This window comes from Notechis scutatus, chromosome 4 (genome assembly GCF_049901735.1).
Source record: "Notechis scutatus isolate UNSWTSFEM ecotype Mainland chromosome 4, rNotScu1.2, whole genome shotgun sequence".
Taxonomy (NCBI): domain Eukaryota; kingdom Metazoa; phylum Chordata; class Lepidosauria; order Squamata; family Elapidae; genus Notechis; species Notechis scutatus.
In genome coordinates, this window is record NC_142012.1 from 141,865,079 (window position 1) to 141,888,313 (window position 23,235).

Genomic DNA, 23,235 nt, shown 5'->3' on the forward strand with positions numbered 1-23,235 from the left:
TTAAAAAATAAATCAAAAGCAGATATGTTTCAAGGTAGAATCCCAATTTCAAACAACACATTAAACAAACAAACATAAATTTCATAAATGTCTCTGGTTATGATTATTAGTCAAATGAAAAGAATAGGCAGCTACAACATTTGGGGGGCGGAAGTATGCCTATTTTCCAGTGAAAAAGGTAAGATGGAAATGGAAGTGGAGTTAGAAGAAACGATCTTGGAGAACTTATGATGGTTCTGTGGGTGTGGCTTAGTTGGTGGGTGTGGCTTGGTAGTTATGTGACTGGGTGGGACTGGCCAACTTGACATAACTCATGTCAAGGGGCGCTTCTCCTCGCCTGGCCTCTCATGACAGTGGGGAAGCTGCAACGGTCATAAGTGTGAAAAATGGTCATAAGTCACTTTTTTCAGTGCCATTGTAACTTTGAATGGTCACTCAATGAACTGTTGTAAGTCGAGGATTACCTGTACAAAAGTACAAAAAGCTGCCCCAAATACCAAACATTAGATTAAAAATACCTGCAAGCCAGAGTTACAAATCAGGCAGGGTGCCAGAGCACCTTGAGGAATGAAAATAGTTAAAATGCAGTGATAACTATCAAGCAGCCATCTCTTGCTCATAAAGTGAAATCCTTTAGCAGAGAGGTCTCCAGAAAAAGCAGACCCAGGAAAAGCAATCCTTAGATCCATTTGCACCACTTAAAGATACCAGCTGGTTTCACTCACCTCACAAGATATTCTAAGGAAATCATCCAGATTTAAGGAAAGGTCATATGCCCGACAGAAAGGCAGTAAAAAAAAAACAGTGCCAAGGTTGCATCCTGCCTCTTGGAAGTATTCCCCAAAAGGACAGTGCCAGATGGTACTAAAGCAGTAAAGGAAGACCCCCCCTCCCCAGATAGAAAACGAAACCATGAGGCAGGAAAAAATTCAAACACAATACAAATAATTAAATCACAACAGTAGCTGTTGCTTGTTAAAGCTGAATAGGGAAAATTATCCCATCAATAAACACAGGATTAAACATCACCAAGCACAGAATTAACCTTCACCAAAAACCAGTTTTAGGTTCACATTTGAATGTCAATCTTTCTAGCTAGCCAAGAAGCTGTGCTGAATGTCACTCATCTTGGTTCCCTGTCACTAAAAGCTTTGCTTCGTTATTCAGTTATTTCTTCAAAGTGCTGATTGTGCAGGGAAGTATTTCCTCCCAACAGCAGTGTAAAAATCTTAAAACAACCCTTCCCCTTTAAGAAAGTCAAGCCTCAGAAGCTCCAGAGACAGGAAGTCTAGGCGTACTGCCAAGAATGTAATAAGGGTGGGAAAAAAACAAAAGGAGATTGCTTCTAACTACCAGTTCTCTGAACTGCTGAGAAAGTTAACAGGGGGTTCTATAGAATCGGACAGAACCGGTAGAATCCCACCCCTGGTGAGAAGCAATTACACCCATGTGCCAATTTTGAGCGTGACCTTGACTTCATAGCAGTTATTTTGTGAGAATGCCCATGAAAATCTCCCCATATTTGCTGAAAAACATAAACTGTATTAAATCATGTAAGTTTTGAAGGGCAAAGAATTTTCTGGCAACTAATACATTACACCAAGGAGGGACAGAGACTTACTTGCACCTGACCTTGCGGTTGCATGAATCCTCCCATAACTCCAAAGCAGCACAAAAGTTCTCCAGTATCGGCTGCAGTGGCCAGTGCTGGTATAATTGTATGATAGGGTCGCTTCCGAGAGGCCAAGCAGTTTGGATGATCATGCTGTAGTGAAAAACAGGCTCCTCTGTTCTAAAGATAAATCAGTGCATTAAAAGTCAGATAAGAATAAAAAAAACAAAGCAAAACTGCAAAAAGTAGCAGTCCATTGGCGATAATAATAAAAATATTTGTATAAAATAGACATCATTAAAATGAAGATGAAAAGATTCCTGATTACATGATCTTTACCTGATCTGTCATAATATTTCAACAGTTTTTGAAAAGATTTCAGTGGATAAGAGAAATTTTAAATAGAGACGTAAAACTTTAAATAGAGAAGGAATTCTTGTACATACGGATGAAGCTAAATCCTTGAGCTTCACTGGGTAGCCAACTTGTTTTCATTTTTTAAAAAAAATACAAGAATTTGAAATGGCTAGACTTGAATTAGGAACAATTTCAAGCCAATCATGATATGAATTAGCAAAACACCACACTGAAAAAAATGATGCTAAAACAATCATTTGATCAAGCACATATTCCCAATTCTGAAAAATACTTTCTTACTTGCAAAGTAAATCCACAACCATCTGGCACCAGCCCTGCACCAAATCCTTTATAGAGGCTGTTAATGAAAGAGCAGGCATTGCCTTCAGCATCCACCACGCTAAAATAAACGGTGTCATTGCCCACTGGGAAGGGATTTCCATGACTATATTGGGCAGTTGCTCTGGTGAGAGGAAAGCAAGCAGAAAACTTAAAACGTTGGTATTGTTTGTAGTATTTACAAAGTGATGAGGGCTGACATTTGGTTGCATCAATATTTCTCAATTTACTTATTTGAGGAAATTATTTAGGCATGCACGCCCCTAACTACCTCAATTCCAACTACTGCTGGCCTTAAATGCAAACTACTCAATGCAAGAAGCCTCGTGAATAAAATACCTGAATTTTTCCTCCTACTAAATATGGCTAAATTCGACATTATATTTGTCTGTGAAACATGGCTCAATGCATCTCTCCCTGACTCCATTACCACAGTAAGAGACTATCATGTTTACCGATCAGATCGTGAAATTCGTAGAGGAGGTGGTGTTGCTATCTTCTATAAAAAGTCCTTACATCTAAAAAATATCCAAGTTACCCAGGAGCTTGCTCTTCCTGAGACCATCATCTGTGAACTATCCTTAAATATCACAATTCGATTCTTACTATGTTACAGAGCACCTGATTATGACATCGAACATGTAAACAAGCTAAATACATTACTAACATGGGCTGCATCCTGCCCATACCCTTTTATCTTTCTTGGTGATTTCAATCTACCTCATATTGACTGGACCCTAAATGATTGTACAACTGAAATCATACACACAACCTTCTACAATGCTATTACAAATCTGGGACTGGAACAACTAGTAACCAACAACACTAGACTAAACAACTGCCTCGATCTCATCTTCTGCAATAGTTTGAATTTAATTTACGGAATACAAACTAAAGAACCCTTTTCCAGCAGTGACCACAATATGATTGACTTTTGTCTCAACATACACCCACACAAAAATCACCACAATGATGTAATCCCCAATTGTAACTTCAAAAAAGGCAACTATGATCTTATAGACAACGATCTCTCATCCCTGGATTGGCAATCTCTATTCACTGGATGCAATACTGTTGAAGACCATTACAACATATTTTTACTTGAAGTCAAAAGAGTCATCAAACTATATGTACCAACAACAACTCCCAAAACAAAACAAAAAAGCAGATTACCCATATCAATAAGGAAACTTCAATCCAAAAAGAGATCACTCTGGCGGAAAAACAAATCTGGTCACGTTGCCAATTTCAAAAGCCGATACAAAAATTTATGCCACCAGATAAAGACTGAATGCACCAATTATCACATTAAACAAGAGGAAAACCTTCTAAGCACCAATTCCACCCATGCTTTTTACAATTTTGTAAACAACAAACTAAAAGACTCAAGGTCCATCCCATCCCTGATAAGACCTGATGGTAAAGACTGCAACGACGACACCATTAAAGCCAACATCTTTAACACATTCTTCGGCTCAGTATTTGTAAACAGCAATGGATCATGCCCAGTATTTCCTAGCCGTACCACAAATAACAACAATGATCTAATACATATCGATTTTACAGAAGACAATGTTGAAAAAGCACTACGCAATCTAAAACCATCTCTATCTATTGGACCGGATGGAATATGTGCCTACTTCTTAAAAAAGCTATCCACTGCCATAGCCAAACCTCTAAGCATAATCTTTGAAAAATCTTTCAGGACCAGCTCCTTGCCTAACCTATGGTCACAAGCCACAGTCATCCCCATCTTCAAAAAGGGAGACCCAAGCCTAGTTGAAAATTACAGACCAATCTCCTTATGCTGCTTCACCTATAAAGTCATGGAATCAATTATTAACCAATCCATCATCCTCCACTTAGAGACAAACAACCTACTCTCCAATAAACAATTTGGTTTCAGGAAAAAACTATCCTGTAATCTGCAACTCTTACACTGCAAAAACATATGGATGACACAACTCGACCAGGGCAAAGCAATAGACGCAATCTACATAGACTTCTGTAAAGCCTTTGATTCAGTGGTACACGACAAACTACTCCTAAAAATAAAATCCTATGGTATCTCTGGACAACTGAATAACTGGATAGAAGCATTCCTATCAAACAGACAACAAATGGTCAAAATTGGGAGCGTCCTATCAAATTCTGTACCTGTCAATAGTGGTGTCCCCCAAGGCAGTGTTCTAGGACCAACTCTCTTCATACTCTACATAAATGACCTCTATGATCATATTAAGAGCAATTGCGTTCTTTTCGCTGATGATGTAAAGCTGTTCAATACCACAGACAATACTGCTACCCTACAAAAAGATCTTGACTATGTATCAGAATGGTCTAACAAATGGCAACTTCAAATCTCAACAAATAAATGCTCTGTCTTACATATTGGCAAAAAAAAATCAGAAAATAAAATACAAGCTGAATAGTCAAGATCTTGTTGATGACCCAAGCTCTGTAAAGGACCTTGGAATACTCACCTCTAATGATCTAAGTGCTAGAGCCCACTGCAACTACATAGCCAAAAAGGCATTAAGAGTTGTTAACCTAATCCTACGTAGCTTTTTCTCTGGTAATATCACACTACTAACCAGAGCATACAAAACATTTGCTAGACCAATACTCGAATACAGTTCATCAGTCTGGAACCCACATTACGTATCTGATATTAGCACAATTGAGAAAGTCCAGAAATATTTCACAAGAACAGTTCTCCACTCCTCTACTCGTTGTAGAATACCTTATGCCACCAGACTTGAAATTCTAGAACTAGAAAACCTTGAATTACGCCGTCTTCGGTCTGATTTAAGCATGGTATATAAAATCATACATTGCAATGTCCTACCTGTCAATGAATACTTCAGCTTCAACCATAACAACACAAGAGCACACAATAGATACAAACTCAAAGTTAACCGCACCAAACTTGATTGCAGGAAATACGACTTCAGCAATAGAGTGGTCAATGTCTGGAATACTCTAACCCGACTCTGTAGTTTCTTCCCCAAACCCCAAAAACTTTAACCTTAGACTGTCTACTATTGACCTCACCCCTTTCCTAAGAGGTCTGTAGGGGGCGTGCATAAGCGCACCAACGTGCCTACCGTCCCTGTCCTATTGTTTCTCTTATTCTTCTTTTATTTTTCTTATATGTATCCATTTCATGTATTCACAACTATGTATACACTTATACTTATTATCTTGTAAACAATTGGCAAATCAAATAAATAAATCAAATAAATAAATAAAATATTGGTCCTGGGTCTATGGCCAGGGATCTACTTCTATGTACTTCTCGCAGCCAACGTCCACAAGAACATTTGCATTTGTTGTCCATCTCCCCCCGTTTTGAGGCTACTAAAAAAAACACAGAGGCACAATGCACCTCCTGTATGATTTAATTTTTGCGGACAACTGGTGTGGGAATCCAAAACATGTAGAAATGTTCTGAATCGGGGCTATAGGGCATTTTATTTTTCAGCTGAAGTGGCCAATCAAGAAAACTTTCAACGATTTATTTACTGCAATGTGTACTTTAGAAAGTTGAAGCAAAGTTACATAGGAAATGACCAAATGACCTCCTGTGAACAGGTAACAACTGGATTGTTTTAAGAAGTGTTTCCACTGAGAGGTTAATCCCAAACGTAAATTAGAGTAAGCAAATATTTTATCTAAAGTACACAATATTGATATTTTTAATAGCCGGTTCCTTGGGATTTTCAAGATGGGTTCTGGTATTACGGCCAATTTGCAAATACTCCAGCATAATGATAAAAATTCTTGACACTTGACAAAATTCCTTAAGTTTAAATGACCAGTGCTGAGCACTTTTAAAGAAAATATGATTCGTTGAGGCTACTAAAAAAACACAGAGGCACAATGCACCTCCTGTATGATTTAATTTTTGCGGACAACTGGTGTGGGAATCCAAAACATGTAGAAATGTTCTGAATCGGGGCTATAGGGCATTTTATTTTTCAGCTGAAGTGGCCAATCAAGAAAACTTTCAACGATTTATTTACTGCAATGTGTACTTTAGAAAGTTGAAGCAAAGTTACATAGGAAATGACCAAATGACCTCCTGTGAACAGGTAACAACTGGATTGTTTTAAGAAGTGTTTCCACTGAGAGGTTAATCCCAAACGTAAATTAGAGTAAGCAAATATTTTATCTAAAGTACACAATATTGATATTTTTAATAGCCGGTTCCTTGGGATTTTCAAGATGGGTTCTGGTATTACGGCCAATTTGCAAATACTCCAGCATAATGATAAAAATTCTTGACACTTGACAAAATTCCTTAAGTTTAAATGACCAGCGCTGAGCACTTTTAAAGAAAATATGATTCTAATACAGAATTGTACATTTACTGTTTCTTCATTTTGACAAAGTATTTTCTGGATATATCTTGTTAGGCAACATTCTCCCACAACATATTCAAGCAGCGAATACCAAATCTATATATGCATCATATGACTTCTCAGAAACAAACATTAGGAATTTAAATCTTGGGGAAAATCTAGAAGCTTTCAGATTTTAAAAAATGCATTCTGAAAACTAGCAATTTAAGGGGGCAATCAGAAGTGGTATTCAGCAGGTTCTGACCAGATCTGGAGAACCGGTAACGGAAATTTTGAGTAGTTCGGAGAACCGGCAAATACCTCCTCTGACTGGCCCCACCCCCATCTAATCTGATTGGCTGGTCTTCTTTTGTTGCCCAGCACAGGAGAACAGAGCCGGAAAGCAGGTTAGTGGGGTGGGGAGGGAATGGGATTTTGCAGTAACTTTCCCCTGGAGTGGGGTGGGAATGGAGATTTTACAGTATCCTTCCCCTGCCATGCCCACAAGCCATGTCATGTCATGCCACGCCCACCAAGCCACACTCACAGAACCAATAGTAAAAAAAAATTGAATCCCACTAATGGGGGCAAGCCCTCCACACAAAATCCAAAGAGAACACATCCAGTGCTGTAAAATGTCAGTTGTAGCAGTCTGCACAGTGGGTGGGGAGACAGATAAAACCCAAGTGCAATAATAATGCAATATCAGGGGTTTTCAATTCAAATGTATAGAATGTGAAGGATGTGTATTTTGTTTCCCCCGAACCCCCACACCCCCCCCCCCCCCCGCCCCCCCAACAAAACCCCCCCCCGAAGGGGGGGGGCCCCCGGGGCGTTTTTATGTATAGTGTACACTGAAGATGGCATTTAATTTCTTTGTACAGGATGCAATGACAATAAAGTAAACTAAAACTAAAAAAAACTGGCGAAGAAAAAATGAAGATGAGTGGAGTAGTGGACTTTGTACTTAGAGAAGGGTTGGCTTGAACCTGAAAAAAATTCATTATGAGAATAGATAGTCTGCTGTATCTTATCATTCTTTAAATTGTGTGAACTAATAAAGCACACTTACTTCTTCACACTCCTCTTTCTCCTCTCCTCTGCCCAAGCTAGATGCATATACCTCACCTCCTCATAAATTTCATCTAATTTTTCTATAAAACTATGCCTGACAAAAAAATTAACTTTGTATTTGATATATTAAGTAATGTAGAAGTATCATGAATATACACGTTGTCCCTGCTTAATGACTGTCCTGTTTATTGACCATTCAAAATTACAGTAGTACTTAAAAAGAAACTTTATAACTCCATCCTCACACTTAGGACAGTGTCCCTCAGTCCCAAGACCATGATTTGGGCATTTCATAACCAGCGGGTGCTTCAGACAGTCATAGCATCCTATAGGTATGTAATCATCATTTTTTATCTTAATAGACAGCTTCCAACAAGTACAGTCTATGAAGAAGTAAAATCACAAGTCATAAGTGACCATATTGCTTAGTGAGAGAATTGTCAGTCCCAATTCTGGTTGTTCAGTGAGGACTATTGTAGTATGATGATGATTGATGATGATTATACTAGATTAGATTATAATGCTTTCGTCTTATTTTTCTCCAGAATAATTCTGTGAAGTGGTTTAGATAGAGCCAAAATGACTCGCCCAAAATTCCCCAGTAAGGTTCAGTTTCTGAGGGTGGACTTTAACCTGAGTTCTCCATGCCAACTCTGCAACTTCTATGAAGAATTATTTCCCTATGAAGAATTATTCTCAGGTTTTCCAAGTGTAGATACTCCCAATCTATCTAAAATTAATCATGAAGCAAAGTTGTTCTGAAAGCAGCTCATGCAGTTTGGAGAAAAACATCAATACCAGCATAACCAAGCAACTGGAACAGCTGGCAAATATTAACATAACTTATTTTAAAAGAAAGCTGAAGCCAATAATAGTTAACACTGTGGTATTGTTTGATATTTAGTAACTAATTAATAAGTAGTGGCACTTATAAAAGTAAACAGGAGGACAGCTTACCTGTGTAAATTGATTAAATCTGAACGGTCTTTGGCATAAGATTTAGAAAGGAGCTGTGCTGTAGGTACTGTTCCTTTTTCCGGATCAGCACAAAACCAAAAACTATCAGCAAAGCTCAGCTTGAATGCTTCAATTAAAATGTGCAAGTAATGAGTAGAATTATGGTGCAGATCTGCAGAAAGCCAACACAAATTATTGTTTTCAATTCATATGCATAGAAGTATAATTGTGTATATAGTACTTACTGATCAGAAACAGTGAATTGATTCATACATTGTTTTCTACACTAGAGGATGCTCTTTCCCCAGGCATTTTGTTAGTGTGATTGAAGCCTCTTTTCTTCTTTTTCTTTGTTCCTGTTTATGTTTCCTATCTCTGCTATCTTTGTTACCTTTTGTCTTTGTTTGTTTGTTTGTTTTTGCTTTAAAAATGTTTTTAATGATTTTGTAAACTACCCAGAGTTGTTGGGAGCTGGGCAGCATATAAATTTAATGATGATGATGCCGGATAGCATTGGATGTGCCCCATCGTCACCACAGCAGACATTGTCATAGTTTTTTCCAACTGACAAAAGGGAAGATTATGGGTTTAATGAAAAGTAATCATATTACGTGTAGGTAATTAATTTAAATTAAATTTAAACATGAATTAAATTTCATTGTTGCCTCAGGTATACTCCTCCTTTTGGCTCTACAATCATACCATTCAATTCCTGGTTTTGGAAAAATATTTCCCTGAGAAATCAAGAGAGACCTACATAGACCTATAACCTAGGACAAAAGTGCCATTCTTTTTCTGCTCCACTCTCTTTCAAGGTCAAACTAATATTTATTGCTTTATTGCTAATTCCCGTGGCTCTTCCTGCTTGTTCCCATCCACTTCTCTTTGTACTTTGACATTTGCTATCAAAATGTATGTGCCATCTGCTCTTCTCATTCTATCTGGCTTACAATATATGAGATAAAATGTTAATAAAATCATAAAATCAGTCCATAAAAGATAATCTCAAGAAAGGGAGGATTTTCAAGATGGCATTTGATAGGTTTTTTAAAAAAAGTTTCACTACACTAATGCTCTTTCCAAAGCCACTAATATCAGGGGTGGGATTCTACCAGTTCGCACCTATTCGCTAGAACCGGTTGTTAACATTCTAAGCAGTTTGGAGAACCAGTTGTTAGAAGAAATTACTGGCCTAATCCTGTAAGGAAGGCAGGAAGGAAACATTCTGGTGTTGCTTACAGAAACTGCCTCTCTGTTAACCCTTATTACATTCTTGGCAGGACTAGACTTCCTGTCTCAGGAACGTCTCTGGAGTTATTTTTCCCTCCTTTGCTGGTACTTTGCTTGTGTGGAATGACCATTCAAAGTTACAATGGCACTGAAAAAAGTGACTTATGACAATTTTTCACATTTACGATTGTTGCAGCATCCCCACAGTCATGAGGCCAGGTGAGGAGGTGCATGCCTCGATGTGAGTGATATTGAGTTGGCCAGGCCCAGCCAATAACATGACCACCAAGCCACGCCCACCCACTCACATGATCACCAAGCCACGCCCACCAAGTAAGCCACAGCCACAGAACCGGTTGTTAAAAAATTTGAATCCCACCCCCGACTAATTTACTTTGAAAAGCCAAGACTTCAGGCTTGGAGGCCTAAGTCTGTGATTTCACAAGTACTCCTTAGTCTTAGAAAAATTCACCAGTGGCATCACCAACATATTCTCAACTAGCAGCATTTTAGAACAGTAATTTATCTTATCATCATCTGGATCATAAGAATAGGGGCTAGATTAGGATTGTGCTCTGGAAAATTGGAAGGTGTGCATTAGGCAGGTAACTCTACATGTATTTATCAAGAATGATAGTTTTTTGTTTTCCTTATGGACGTACTTTTACATATATTTCTACAATTAGATTGGGATCTAAATTACAATGGAATTAATTTTACATATATTGTTATGCGATTAAGAATTTTTATAACATAAAAATAAAACATTCTTTCTAAAGAGGCTTAATTGCCATCTGTATTAATTGATGTGTCTACAAGTTTCTTTTTTTGAATGAACTATATTGTGATTTATATAAATAAAATTTTTCTCAAATTGAGTGAATCTGGGAAACTAACTGGATATGTTCTTACATCACAGAAGAAATTTGCCATTACCACTTTCTCAATTTTTCCCTCCAGTTTCCCATTATTAGTCTCTAATAATGTGTGATTTCTATTGCTTTGAATTAATAGCGTTTAGACGTTGCTGACATGGCAAGTTTTGTCAATCTTTTGCACAGTCCTATAAATCTCTCTTAAATAAGTCTCATTCTCGTTCATTTCAGTGTAAACTGTTTGACAAAAATGTGTTTTTTTCTCTTCTTTTCCTAAAGTAGAAATATCTAGCATTTTTTTCCTTAGAAACAACATGTATATAAGAATTAGAAGCTGACCATACCTTTCACATTGAAATTTTCTAAAATATTCAGGGCTAATAAAGTTGTGATTCCTTGACCATTGGGAGGAATTTCCCAAATATTCATGCCCTAAAAAATGATTGACACTATTTAATACTGACCATCAACCAAATAAAGAAAAACTTTCTGATACTGTTCTAAACAAAAACCTTTACTTATTTTTCAACTAATGAAATACTAACACTTTAACACAGTGGTCGCCAACCAGTGGGCCAGGGACCACTGGTAGTCCATGAGACAATTTTGGTGGTCCGCAGAGAAATGTCACCCCCTAAAGCACCCCCCAAAGCACCCCCCAAAGCAATTAATCCAGGCTGCGTGGGAACACAAGGCTGTGCCACCCACATGGTCCACGGGAACACAAGGCTTGCATCACTTGCATTGCGAACAATATGAGGTAGTGGGGGAGGGGGGAAAAAGTGGAGGAAAGAACTTGCCCCCCTTGACCCACACGCCTGGCCTGGCCATGGGGCTGCTTCTTTCCGCTTCTTTCTTCTTCTGGTTTTGGCTGCACGCAAGGAAAGCAGGAAAAGTCTTTCTTTCTCTCCCCCACACTCTGCCAGAAATGAGTCTTTGGGACCCTGTAAGGCATCCTGCTCCAAGAGGCTGCACCGGTGTGACAATTTTCACAAAGACTCATTTCTGGAGGAATTTGGTGGAGAGAAAGAAAGACTTCTGCTGCTTCTGCTGCTTTCCTTGCATGAAGTCAAAAGTCTCTGTCTCTCTCTTCCCCTGAGAACGGAGCTGGAGATGGTATCCTTCAATCCCAAATAAAGAATGATCAATCGGTAGGAAAACGGTGGGGAATTTTCCTGCAGATTTTTGGGGGGATTTTCCCAGGATCTCTGCTGCTTTCTTCAGAGACCCTAGGAAAACGTCAGCAAGCCACCATCAGTCAAAATTCATATTTGTGGTCCATGGGATTTAAAATTATGAGTTTGGTGGTCCCTGAAGTTCAAAAGGTTGGCAACCCCTTCTTTAACATGTATTACCTATTCTTAAGAAAAATATAATCAAACACACATGCAATATATGATGGAAATAACAGCAAATATCATTAATTTTAAGCAACAGTGAGTGCATGCATTGATGTAGCATTCCTGAATAGATTATATGCTTATGTCAATTAAATACTTTCTCATAATAATCATCCCTACATATTTTTAATATTTTTCAGTTATTTTTAAAAAAACATTTATGAAGATTCTATATACGCACAGTTAACAATGAAATGCATCTTTCTAGTAGATTCTGACAATTTCTAGGAAGATAAATTTTAAAAACAGTCAAATTATTTTAAATGAGATAATGTGCAACTATTAATAATACATTTTTTTATTAACCTACAATTGTTTGAATCTTTTTTAAACCCATGGTTTTGTAATTTTTTTGTGATTCTAACATGACTAATAAGTGTAATAATAGTACACCTGACATTTAAAGTATACAATTTTTTGCATGATTGAAGAATCTGGCATACTTTTACTAACAGTTAGGTACCAGTTTTTTTCCTGAAAATAAGATTGGGTCTTATATTAAGGAGCCTCGGTGGTGCAGTGGTTAGAGTGCACTACTGCAAGCTACTCCTACTGCAATTTGGCAGATTGAATCTCACCAGGCTCAAGGTTGACTCAGACTTCCATCCTTCCGAGGTGGCTAAAATGAGGACCCAAATTGCTGGGGGCAATATGCTGACTTTTTAAACCGCTTTGAGAGGGCAATAAAGCACTATAAAGCGGTATATAAGTCTAAGTGCTATTGCTATTGCTATATTTATTAACTTTTGCTCCAAAAGACACATTACAGCTTATTTTCTGGTTAAGTCTAATTTGGGGGAAAATATGATACTAAATGCATCCGTCTGGCTGATGATCTTAACTGGGGCTTATTTTGGGTGTAGGGTTTATATTACGAACATCCTGAAAAACCATGCTAGGACTTATTTACTTTTTGAGTCTTATTTTTGGTGAAACACAGTATATAAGCATTCCTTTTTTTATGTGAGTTTTTTGGCATCATGATTTCTTATACTATACTGAGTAGCCAGACAGCTGTTACATTCTGAACTGCTAGCAGCTTATTTGATATCCATGGGCAAGAGCTGAATAATCAGATTTATACACTTGCCAAATCACTGAGAAACTGCCTTTATTTTCTTTCTGTAATATGAAGTGCTCTGAAACTTTAAAATGTTGACTATATCTCTTTTATTTGATTCAGTTCTCCAAATTATCACTTATCTCCCCTTTCATTTAATGAAGAATAACTTTGTAAGAAATATCATCTGGCTGCTATGCTATATGAAATTTGTCATTATGAATTTTGGATTATGAATTATATACTGTAATTCTATTATATATTATAAATTATATAATCATATCATACCTTATAAAATTTTATCATGTATTTAGTATTATGTATGTATGTATGCATGTATGTATTTGTTTATTATGGCTATCATGAATTATGGGGTGGCTCAGCGGTTAAACGCCATGCAAGCTCTCACCTTCACCCTAGCTCCTGCCCCCTTAGCAGTTCGAAAAAGTGCAAATGTGAGTAGATAAATAGGTGGGAATATAACAACTCCATGACATCATGCTGGACACATGACCATGGAAATGTCTTCAGACAGTGCTGGATCAATGGCCTTAAAACGGAGATAAACACTGCCCCCTAGAGTCGGCAATGACTAGCAGAGTAAAATCCACAGGGACTCCTTTAACTTTTTTTTAATCTATCATGAATTGTATTAAGAATTATATAGATCATCTGCTACAAAATCCATTTGGAAGCTGAAAAATAGTTACATCTTGCTTTATTGTTATGTTCACATATTTCCTATAACTCCTCTCACTGGGCCTAAAGAATGTAAATGTTCAAGCCTTCAACCTTAGTGTTTTAGATCACATGCACTAAATTTTATTGATATGTATTCTATAAATTTCAATATTGTCATAAGTATGTCACAGAGTTCTGTTTTCTTTTCATAACACAACAACTAAAATATTGGAAAGAAGTCATTAACATGCTATGAGAAATTAGAGATATTTATACTTTAGATCAACTTACTGTCAGTCAAGCTTTTAAATCTTTTGAGTTATTACAAGAGAAATGTAAATTGTCTAAAATTAAAAAATTGCAATATATTCAATTATTCATTAGTCGAGCAAGTTCCTGCAAGTTCCAAATTACTATCAGACCGGAATGTTTTGTTTTAATTCATATAAACAAGTACAAAATATTATTTATCCTTTATAATAATTACTTTCAAGAGCTCTGGAATAAATGGTTATAATATACCATATCAACAAATCAAAAGCTAAGAATATCTTACTATTTTAAGACAAAACAAATTCAGATGTGTTTACTGGAAACTTTACAGATATTTAAAAAGGGGAATGGGAGATGGAGTCTGCTGTTGATGAGGAAGCTCTGAATGTGATTATTGTTTCTTCTTGGGTGGAGTTCTTGGCCCTTGCACTGATGATGTAGCCTAGCTGGGTAATAAAATATCTGCAACCAAATAACCCAGCTCAATGAGTATCAAGAATCCCACAGTTCATTCCTGAGCTAGCAATATCCTTGAGCGTTTGGGATTTTATGTTGTGGGTTTTTATGTGTGTTTAATCCTTGTAAGATGTTGAAGTCATTTGGGTAAGATGGGCAGCTGTATATATTATATATATTGTTTGGTTTCATAATATAGTTGTTACAAAGCTCAGTTAGATATACTTATGAATTATATAACAATAAATTGAAGTATATCACCATATTTCCCCTTTCTTATAGAACATCTTGCCTCGAGAGATCCTAAACACCATTCCTTCATGTTTGGGAAGCAGTCAAGATCAGACTCTTCTTTGTAAGGGATTTGTAATGGTATGTGGGAAAGACCTTGGGAGATGAGTCAAAGAGGTGCTGTCTAGGGAAAGTGAGATAACAGACAACATAGTTGCATGGTGGGTAAAATAAGAGGCTCAAAAGGAATCCTCCTTAAGCTCCAGGCTGTAAAAGTGACAGAAGGAGAACTCTAGTTTCAGACTTGTGAAATTCTGTTCATGTAGCTTTACAGTAAAGTAGAATTAGTTCATCTGATTGTGTTTCCTGTCTGGTCAACTTGCTAAAGCTGACAGAATTTGAAGTCTGAAGAAGGAATCCTGATGCAAGATCTGTATTGCTTGGGGATACCCAGAACAGCATGTAGCCATGGGCCTGATTGGTGCCTTGACAACCCTCTCTTCATCTTTTAACTAATTTTAACTGTGTTAATCATCCTTCAATCCTTCTAATATTTAGTTTTTTTATACTGTGGTTATATTTTAATATGTTATTGCACACTACATGATGTCCTTCTCTGGGGGAGATTAAATTTAAATTACCAATTCTCCTTTAAGACAGTAATGCAAGCATGCCAATGTGCATTTAGTTTATAATTTCAAAGAGGCATAAAATTGTACATGAACACTGGAATTAGTTTTGAAGAATACTTGTTTTATAATACTCCATTTACATCAACTGCAAGAGATTTTTCACATAAAGTTTTGAACTCCAATCTTTTATTTCTCTTTTGCAGGAGAAAACTATGAAAGCTGAATTTAATTTGCAAGATTTGTATTCAGGATATGGATCTTTGCCAAAGATTTATTAATACTGCTATGGGGAAGAATACCAAAAGAGGTAAAAGAACAAAGGCAGGAGTGAAGACCCAAGAATGACCTGGCAAGGAAAATTCCTTTTCTTTCTAGACTTGGCTACATGACTGGAAATAACTCCTTTGAAGTGTAGAGAAAAACAGATTGAGTCAAGTATTCTTGTTTATGGAAAGTTCTAAGATAGAAGTAACACAAAAAGGGAATCACCACACAGAACAGTCTCCTGATCTTTACGCTTTTGGTTTTCGTCTACATTCAGTTTTTAAAGTTAAGTCACATTTACCTTAAGCATTTTACTAAATGTTGAGTTTAATCTTTAGAAATTAATAACAAAAACACAAGTAGTCCTATTTAGTGATAATTGGGATAATGAATTCTATTGTCATGTAAAGCAGCCGCATGAACCATCACATTTTTATTATCTTACTTCAGCTTTCCTTTGCTTTACAGAGCTGCAAAGGCCATACACATGAGGACGAATCATAATGCCCCAATTTCATCATTATCTAACAGCGAATGTTTGTTAAACGAAGCAGTAGTTAAATGAGGGCTATCTGTAATGGAATAAACACAAATGGACAGATATGTATACATACATACATACATACATGTGTGTGTGTGTGTGTGTTTTATGTTATATTCATGAAAAAGATGCCACTATGTGTTAAAAGTGACAATGATTTGTCAGCTTGCTACTATTCCACAGCTGATGGTACCTTTTACTACTACAACATTTCTTCAACTTCCAGTTTGAACAAAGAACACCATCAGAGTTGAAAGGGACCTTGGAGGTCTTCTTATCCAACCCCCTATTCAACCAGAAGACCCTATGCTATTTCAGACAAATGGCTATTCTGTCTCTTCTTAAAAGCCTCCAGTGATGGAGCACCCACAACTTCAGAAGGTAAGCCATTCCATCGATGGATTATTCTGTCTGGAAATTTCTCCTTAGTTCTAGGTTGCTTCTCTCTTTGGTTAGTTTCCATTGACTGGTCCTTGCTGTGCCTTCTTGTGTTTTGGAAAATAAGTACATTTCCCCCCTTCTTTGTGGCAACCCCTCAAATCTCTCATTTTTTCTGGACAGTACCATGCATCCATTCATTATGCAGAGAATGGAAAGGGATCAAAAATAATAAACTAAAAAAAAGTTTAAAGGCAGAAGATAATAGAAAAGGAAAGAAAAACTCACTAAATCCAGTTCACATGAACATCATTCACTGCATCTTTCTAGCCTTGCATGCCATTTAACTTCCACTGTATTGTGACCACATGCCATTTTGTATGGTTTCCTTAGAATAGCATAATACATGTTGGAAAGACTGCACTATTGAATACTGCAAGATTTTATGGGATGATGCAGATAGGCTAAGAACAACTTCCTCCAAGTTTAGAAGTCAAACCAAATTACTTCTTAAACCTCTAAGAAAAACCTATGAAGAATCATATAAACATCCTTGTGGATATTATATCTTTCCATACCATTTTTAAAAAAGTCTGCCATACCTTGTAATTTGTGACAATAGGCTCAACTTCTTCAGTGACATGATTTTTCAGGTCTCCTAAATCCATTACTCCACCATTACTCTGAATAACATCCACAATTGCTTTAGCCACATGACCTTCGTAAAAGCCTCTTTTGCCAGATTTTGCTAATTCCTGGAGGAAAAAAGACTCTAAATTACAAAATCAAAAGAATAGTATTGTCATGTCCTCAAGAGCACTTCTGAATGGCATCTTTTCATAATGTTTCTTTGTCACCTTTCAGTTACATAGACATGGAGAGTAGAAACTGGAAGTAAACGCCGGTTTGCGCCAAAAGATGTCATCAATCATGGTCCCACAATTGCAGGATGCTATAAATAACTGTAAATCCAGACCCGTTGCTGAGTGCCCAAAATGTGGTTACCTGAACACGGAGTGGGGGGAAACAACCACTGGAACTTTGAATCATGATCATAAGTATCTGTTTTGTGGTCACTAAACTGCTGGTTTTAAGTTGGGGACTACTTGTAAATTTTAGATAATTTTTTTAGGGACAGTGTGGCCTATGGAGAGAAGCAGCGTAAGAAGAGATAGCTTGTTTAGGTGCTCTGTAACATTTTGTGGGAATGACCTCGAGGAAAAAGGAAAGAGAAGCTGCCTACTGAGGGGTCAGCCAAGAGAGGAAGGCACCCTCGAGTTACATCCCCAATATCAGAAAAAGAAACGTAGGAAGAAGCTGCCCTAATTGATCAGGATGTTAACAGTGACTGTAGGAGACCTGTACTTTCAGATTTGCAATACTGATGTCAGCTCTCCAAGGTAAACCAGACAGAAAATATGACCAGATGAGCTAGTTTTACTTTATTGTAAGGCTATATTAACTGAAACATGCAAGTCTGAAAGAACAAATTACCCACAACCTAATCAATTAGGGCAAGTCTTAAGTTTCTTTCTCTAACCATAACCTTCTTATTCATCAGCCTTTGCCAGCAATGTATCAATTTGTTGTAGGCTTTATAAGAAATGTTTTCAACCTATATTGCAAGTACTAAAGGGAAAAAAGCATTTATTTTGACTTCTGAGAGTGTGCCAAAGGTGGGCTAAAGCAGTTTCTTTATACTATGGTTGCATACCATTATATAGTATTTTATGGTTTATACTCTAGTTACAGTTGTGCTCATAAGTTTATATACCCTGGCAGAATTTATGATTTCTTGGCCATTTTTCAGAGAATATGAATGATAACTCAAAAACTTTTCTTTCACTCATGGTTAGTGGTTGGCTGAAGCCATTTATTATCAATCAACTGTTTAAATCATAATGACAACAGAAACTACCCAAATGACTCTGATCAAAAATTTACATAGCCCAGTTCTTAATACTGTGCATTGTCCCCTTTAACATCAATGACAGCTTGAAGTCTTTTGTGGTATGTGTGGATGAGGCTCTTTATCTTCTCAGATGGTAAAGCTGCCCATTCTTCCCAGCAAAAAGCCTCCACTTCCTGTAAATTCTTGGGCTGTCTTGCATGAACTGCATGTTTGAGATCTCTCCAGAGTGGCTCAGTGATATTGAGGTCAGGAGACTGAGATGGCCACTCCAGAACCTTCACTTTATTTTGCTGTAGCCAATGACAGGTCGACTTGGCCTTGTATTTAGGATCATTGTCATGTTGGAATGTCCAAGTACGTCCCATGCGCAGCTTCCAGGCTGATGAATGCAAATTTTCCTCCAGTATCTTTCGATAACATACTGCATTCATCTTGCCATCAATTCTGATCAAATTTCCTGTGCCTTTGTAGCTTACACATCCCCAAAACATCAGTGATACACCTCCATGTTTCACAGTAGGAATGGTGTACTTTTCATCATAGGCCTTGTTGAGTCCTTTTGAAATGTAACGTTTATAGTTGTGGCCAAAAAGCTCAATTTTGGTCTCATCCCTCCAAATGACTTTGTGCCAGGTTTGAGGCTGGTCTCTGTGCTGTTTGGCATATTGTAAGCAGGATACTTTGTGGCATTTGCGTAGTAATGGCTTTCTTCTGGCAACTCGACCATGCAGCCCATCTTTCTTCCAGTGCCTCCTTATTATGCAGCTTGAAACAGCCACACCACATGTTTTCAGAGAGTCCTGTATTTCACCTGAAGTTATTTGTGGGTTTTTCTTTGCATCCCAAACAATTTTCCTGGTAGTTGTGGCTGAAATTTTAGTTAGTCTACCTGACCGTGGTTTGGTTTCAATAGAACCCCTCATTTTCCACTTCTTGAGTAGTGTTTGAACTCTGCTGATTGGCATTCTCAATTCCTTGGATATCTTTCCTGTTTTATACAGGAAAGTGTTTCCCTTTCCTGTTTAATACAGTTCAACTACCTTTTCCCACAGACTCTTTGACAATTTTTTTGCTTTCCCCATGACTCAGAAACCAGAAAGGTGAGTGCAGCATTGGATGAAAGATGCAAGGGTCTGTCAGGAGTCCAGGAACTCATTGACCTTTTATACACACACACACACACACACACACTAATTACAAGCAAACAGATCACAGGTGAGGATGGTTACCTTCAATAGCCATTCAAACTCCTTTGTGCCAACCTGTGTGCATCTTATCAGGCCAAAATCACCAGGGTATGTAAACTTTTGATCAGGGTCATTTCGGTAGTTTCTGTTGTCATTATGATTTTAAAAGAGTAAACTCAGTTGACTGATAATAAATGGCTTCAGCCAACCACTAACCATGTGAAAGAAAAGTATTTGTGTTATCATTCAAATTCTCTGAATAATGGCCAAGAAATCATAAATTCTGCCAGGGTATGTAAACTTATGAGCACAACTGTATACTAAATTAACCCTAGGTTATTCATAGAAGCCATAAAACATAGTTTATACATCACAACGGCTAAGGTGGCACAGCACAGTTAAGCCAAAATCGCATACACTATATTATGGCTTGATGTGATTTGGGAACCCAGCCACAAAGTGCATAGTTCAGCAATTAATTGAATTTTAAAAGCCCAATCAAATTTTCTATAGCTTGCTATTACTATTTGTTTCCTTGTTGTAAAGTTAAATCATATTATACCTTTCTGAAGGATAAACCAAGAATAAGCTAATATAACTGAATATTCCTTGCTTATGCAGCCATTCCTAACAATTGATATAACAATACATCAAAATATCCTTGGTTCAAGTACAACAGAAAACCATGTTATCAAGTCAACTGGATTTGACTACATCTCTCTATTTCCTGCCACTTCTTTTCCTGGTTCCACTACCTCCTAATGTCCTAGAATGGCTTATTTTATAGGAAGTCATCTTTTCCCCGTTTCTCTGAACTGGAAAACTATGGTACTTTCCATTCAAGCTAGAATAGTTAAACGGTATAAGACTATAGTTTAGATTTTCTATCAACTAAGCCATTTTTTATACAGTCATTTGAGATTAAGAATTATACAACATTTTTTCATAAAACATAATAATTGTGTATCAGATCACTGTAATATTACAGAGCATGCAAAATGTCAGTAGTTTCATCCAAAGGCAAAGAACACAAGGAATGCTTATTTATACAAGAAGAAACTGTCCTGCCTTTGACCTAATTCTAAGAAAAAGCCACGTCAATCTCAATAATTCAAAAGGGATGGCAAATTGTTCGTACCTGGTACCAAGACAAAACAGCATGTGTCATTGCAAACACTCAGTCAAATAAGAATACCATTTACCATGTGGTGCATTACCATCTGGCACCAAATTGTTAAATATTAACAAGATGTAATTAGCCACTAAGGAAGCTGAATAGGTGAACAGTTTCTTCCAATACATTGATTCTAAACAGCCACAATTTTTTATAGCATTAGCAATAGAGAATATATGTTGAAATGAGGAATCCTTGCCCCTCTCTGAGCTTAGCTATTTGCTTGTAAAGGTTTTACTGTTGTTCTTCCTACTCTTGGCAATTTTATAGGGAGGTGCTCTTGTGCTACCCTGTCAACACAGCTTCTTTTAGTTGTCAGATATTCATCTTTGTATCAATTTTGATGTATTCAGCCAGCATGTTCTTTGCTTGCTCCTTCTTCTTGTTCCATTAACCATTCCTAACATTCATTCTCCAATGAATTTGCATGCATGACATGGCCAAAGTAAATCAAACGTAGCCTTGTGATTTTGGCTTCTAGTGATGTAATCTATTCAGTGTCTGTCTGTTGATTGCTCTGACTGCCCATGGTATGCACAATAATTTACCCCAGCATCACATTCAAAATAATCAACATGTTTGCTTGCAGATGTTTCATTACTTATCTGGAGAAAGGGCCTAGATTATCCCATTCCTATCTACCACATATTAGAGACATCAATCAGAGTTTGTTTTACCCTGTTGATAGGAAAGAATTGTAAGAAGAGTGAAACGAAACTGGGAAATCCACTAGTCTCTGAAAGTGCCCATGTTAAATTGTGTAAAGCAGCAACACCATCCAGTCTTATTACAACAAAGGTCTGCTGTGGGGCAGCACAATTCATGTGAAGAGAGTTTTCTGTTGAATCAAGAATGTCAGAAACAAATGTTAATGTCATTCATTTGGCTGGGCTCTTAGACCTTTCTTCTACCTCACAGGCCCCACCTTATCAAAGAATTTGACTTATATGAAGGTGTTGTGTTTACTTCTACCACTGAAATTAAATTGCAAACTTGATTGTTTTAGTCAAGTACCATTCACTTTGATAATTTTCCTTTTTAGCTGCCTTGACTTAAATGAAGCTGTTTCACTTAAACAGAAAATCAAATCAATAAAATAGTCAAATTTTAGTTGGTATGTGTGAATTAGTAAAAGCTTATTCATGCAAAGTCCATTAAAAAGCAATGTTCCTGTGTAATATATTTCTCTATAGATTAAAATTAAAATTTGTAGGCACTTATAAACATAGAGGCTTGATAACATCTAAGTTACAGATATTATTAGCATAACTGGCGAAAGAAATTTTATATGTGAAAAAACTCTTTTATTCTTCTGACGTGTACGAGTTCATTATCCAAGACCAAATTCAAATTCTTCCCTGTAAAGCCTCTTGATCTGAAAAAGATACTTAAATACTTAAGGGCACTAATGCCTCTATAAAGTTTGATTGAAGTTGACTCCCATAATTTGCTTCCAAAAGGCTCTGTTGCAGAATTCTTTTACCTCCTTATGTCTGTGGAGATTCTCAATCATCCAGGTCATGGCTGTCCCAAAGGCTCTTTTTCAAAAGGCAACTGGACTGTTTTTTCCTTGAGGAAGAAAAAGATGTTTCGCTTCTCATCCAAGAAGCTTCATCGGTTCTGGCAGGATGGTGGGGGCTATGGAGGGATTAGTTCTGACAGGATGGGGGTGGGTGGGGGTGGGGTGAAAGGATCATATTTCTTTGCAGTCATTTGGTCTTACTACTCTTCCTGAGAGCTCTTAAGCCACTTGAGGGTTTATCTGTGGCCTCAGGGTCACCTGAAGTTATCTGAAGGTTACCTCAACAAGTCACTCCTTAGTTTTAAATGTGTTACTTCTTCCTAATTTTACAATCCATTCCCTACACTGCAGAATATGATTCCAAGAAAAACATATAATCACAGCATGTTCCTCCTGCACACTTCAATACAGATATCTACGGATACTTCATCTAACAATTCTTAACCAATAGACTGAATATTTGTATTATATTAACCAACATTCTCATCTTGTAAAACTGAGGATGAAAGTTATACACTACTCTAAATACAAGGAATATATAGATGCATAGAAATGGGCGGGGGGGGGGGGTTTAAGAAAATTATTACATTAATGTGTCATGTAATAAAATAAGTTGAATGCAGGTGGGAAAAAGGCATAAGCAAATAAGCTTCTGCCTCCTCTCTCCAGTAAGCAATCTGACACCATCTATACGTTTTGCCATTTACTGATGTCTATGGCATTTATCTCTGAATGCT

At 37.1% G+C, this 23,235-nt stretch overlaps 1 protein-coding gene across 4 annotated transcripts in view; it reads right to left on the reverse strand.

Annotated features, from left to right (window-relative positions):
* LOC113410337 (uncharacterized) overlaps positions 1-23,235 on the reverse strand; it is a 38,943-nt gene that overhangs the window by 4,061 nt on the left and 11,647 nt on the right. For 2 of the 4 annotated variants that reach the window (XM_026664863.2, XM_026664871.2), the window contains 5 exons: positions 17,306-17,458; positions 11,132-11,219; positions 8,683-8,854; positions 2,270-2,432; positions 1,622-1,792 (listed from right to left, as the gene is read on the reverse strand). In XM_026664863.2, coding sequence (XP_026520648.2) covers positions 1,622-1,792; positions 2,270-2,432; positions 8,683-8,854; positions 11,132-11,219; positions 17,306-17,458 — 747 coding nt within the window. The remainder of the gene's footprint in view (positions 1-1,621; positions 1,793-2,269; positions 2,433-8,682; positions 8,855-11,131; positions 11,220-17,305; positions 17,459-23,235) is intronic. The other 2 variants (XR_015749488.1, XM_087965137.1) reach the window with 2 other exon arrangements.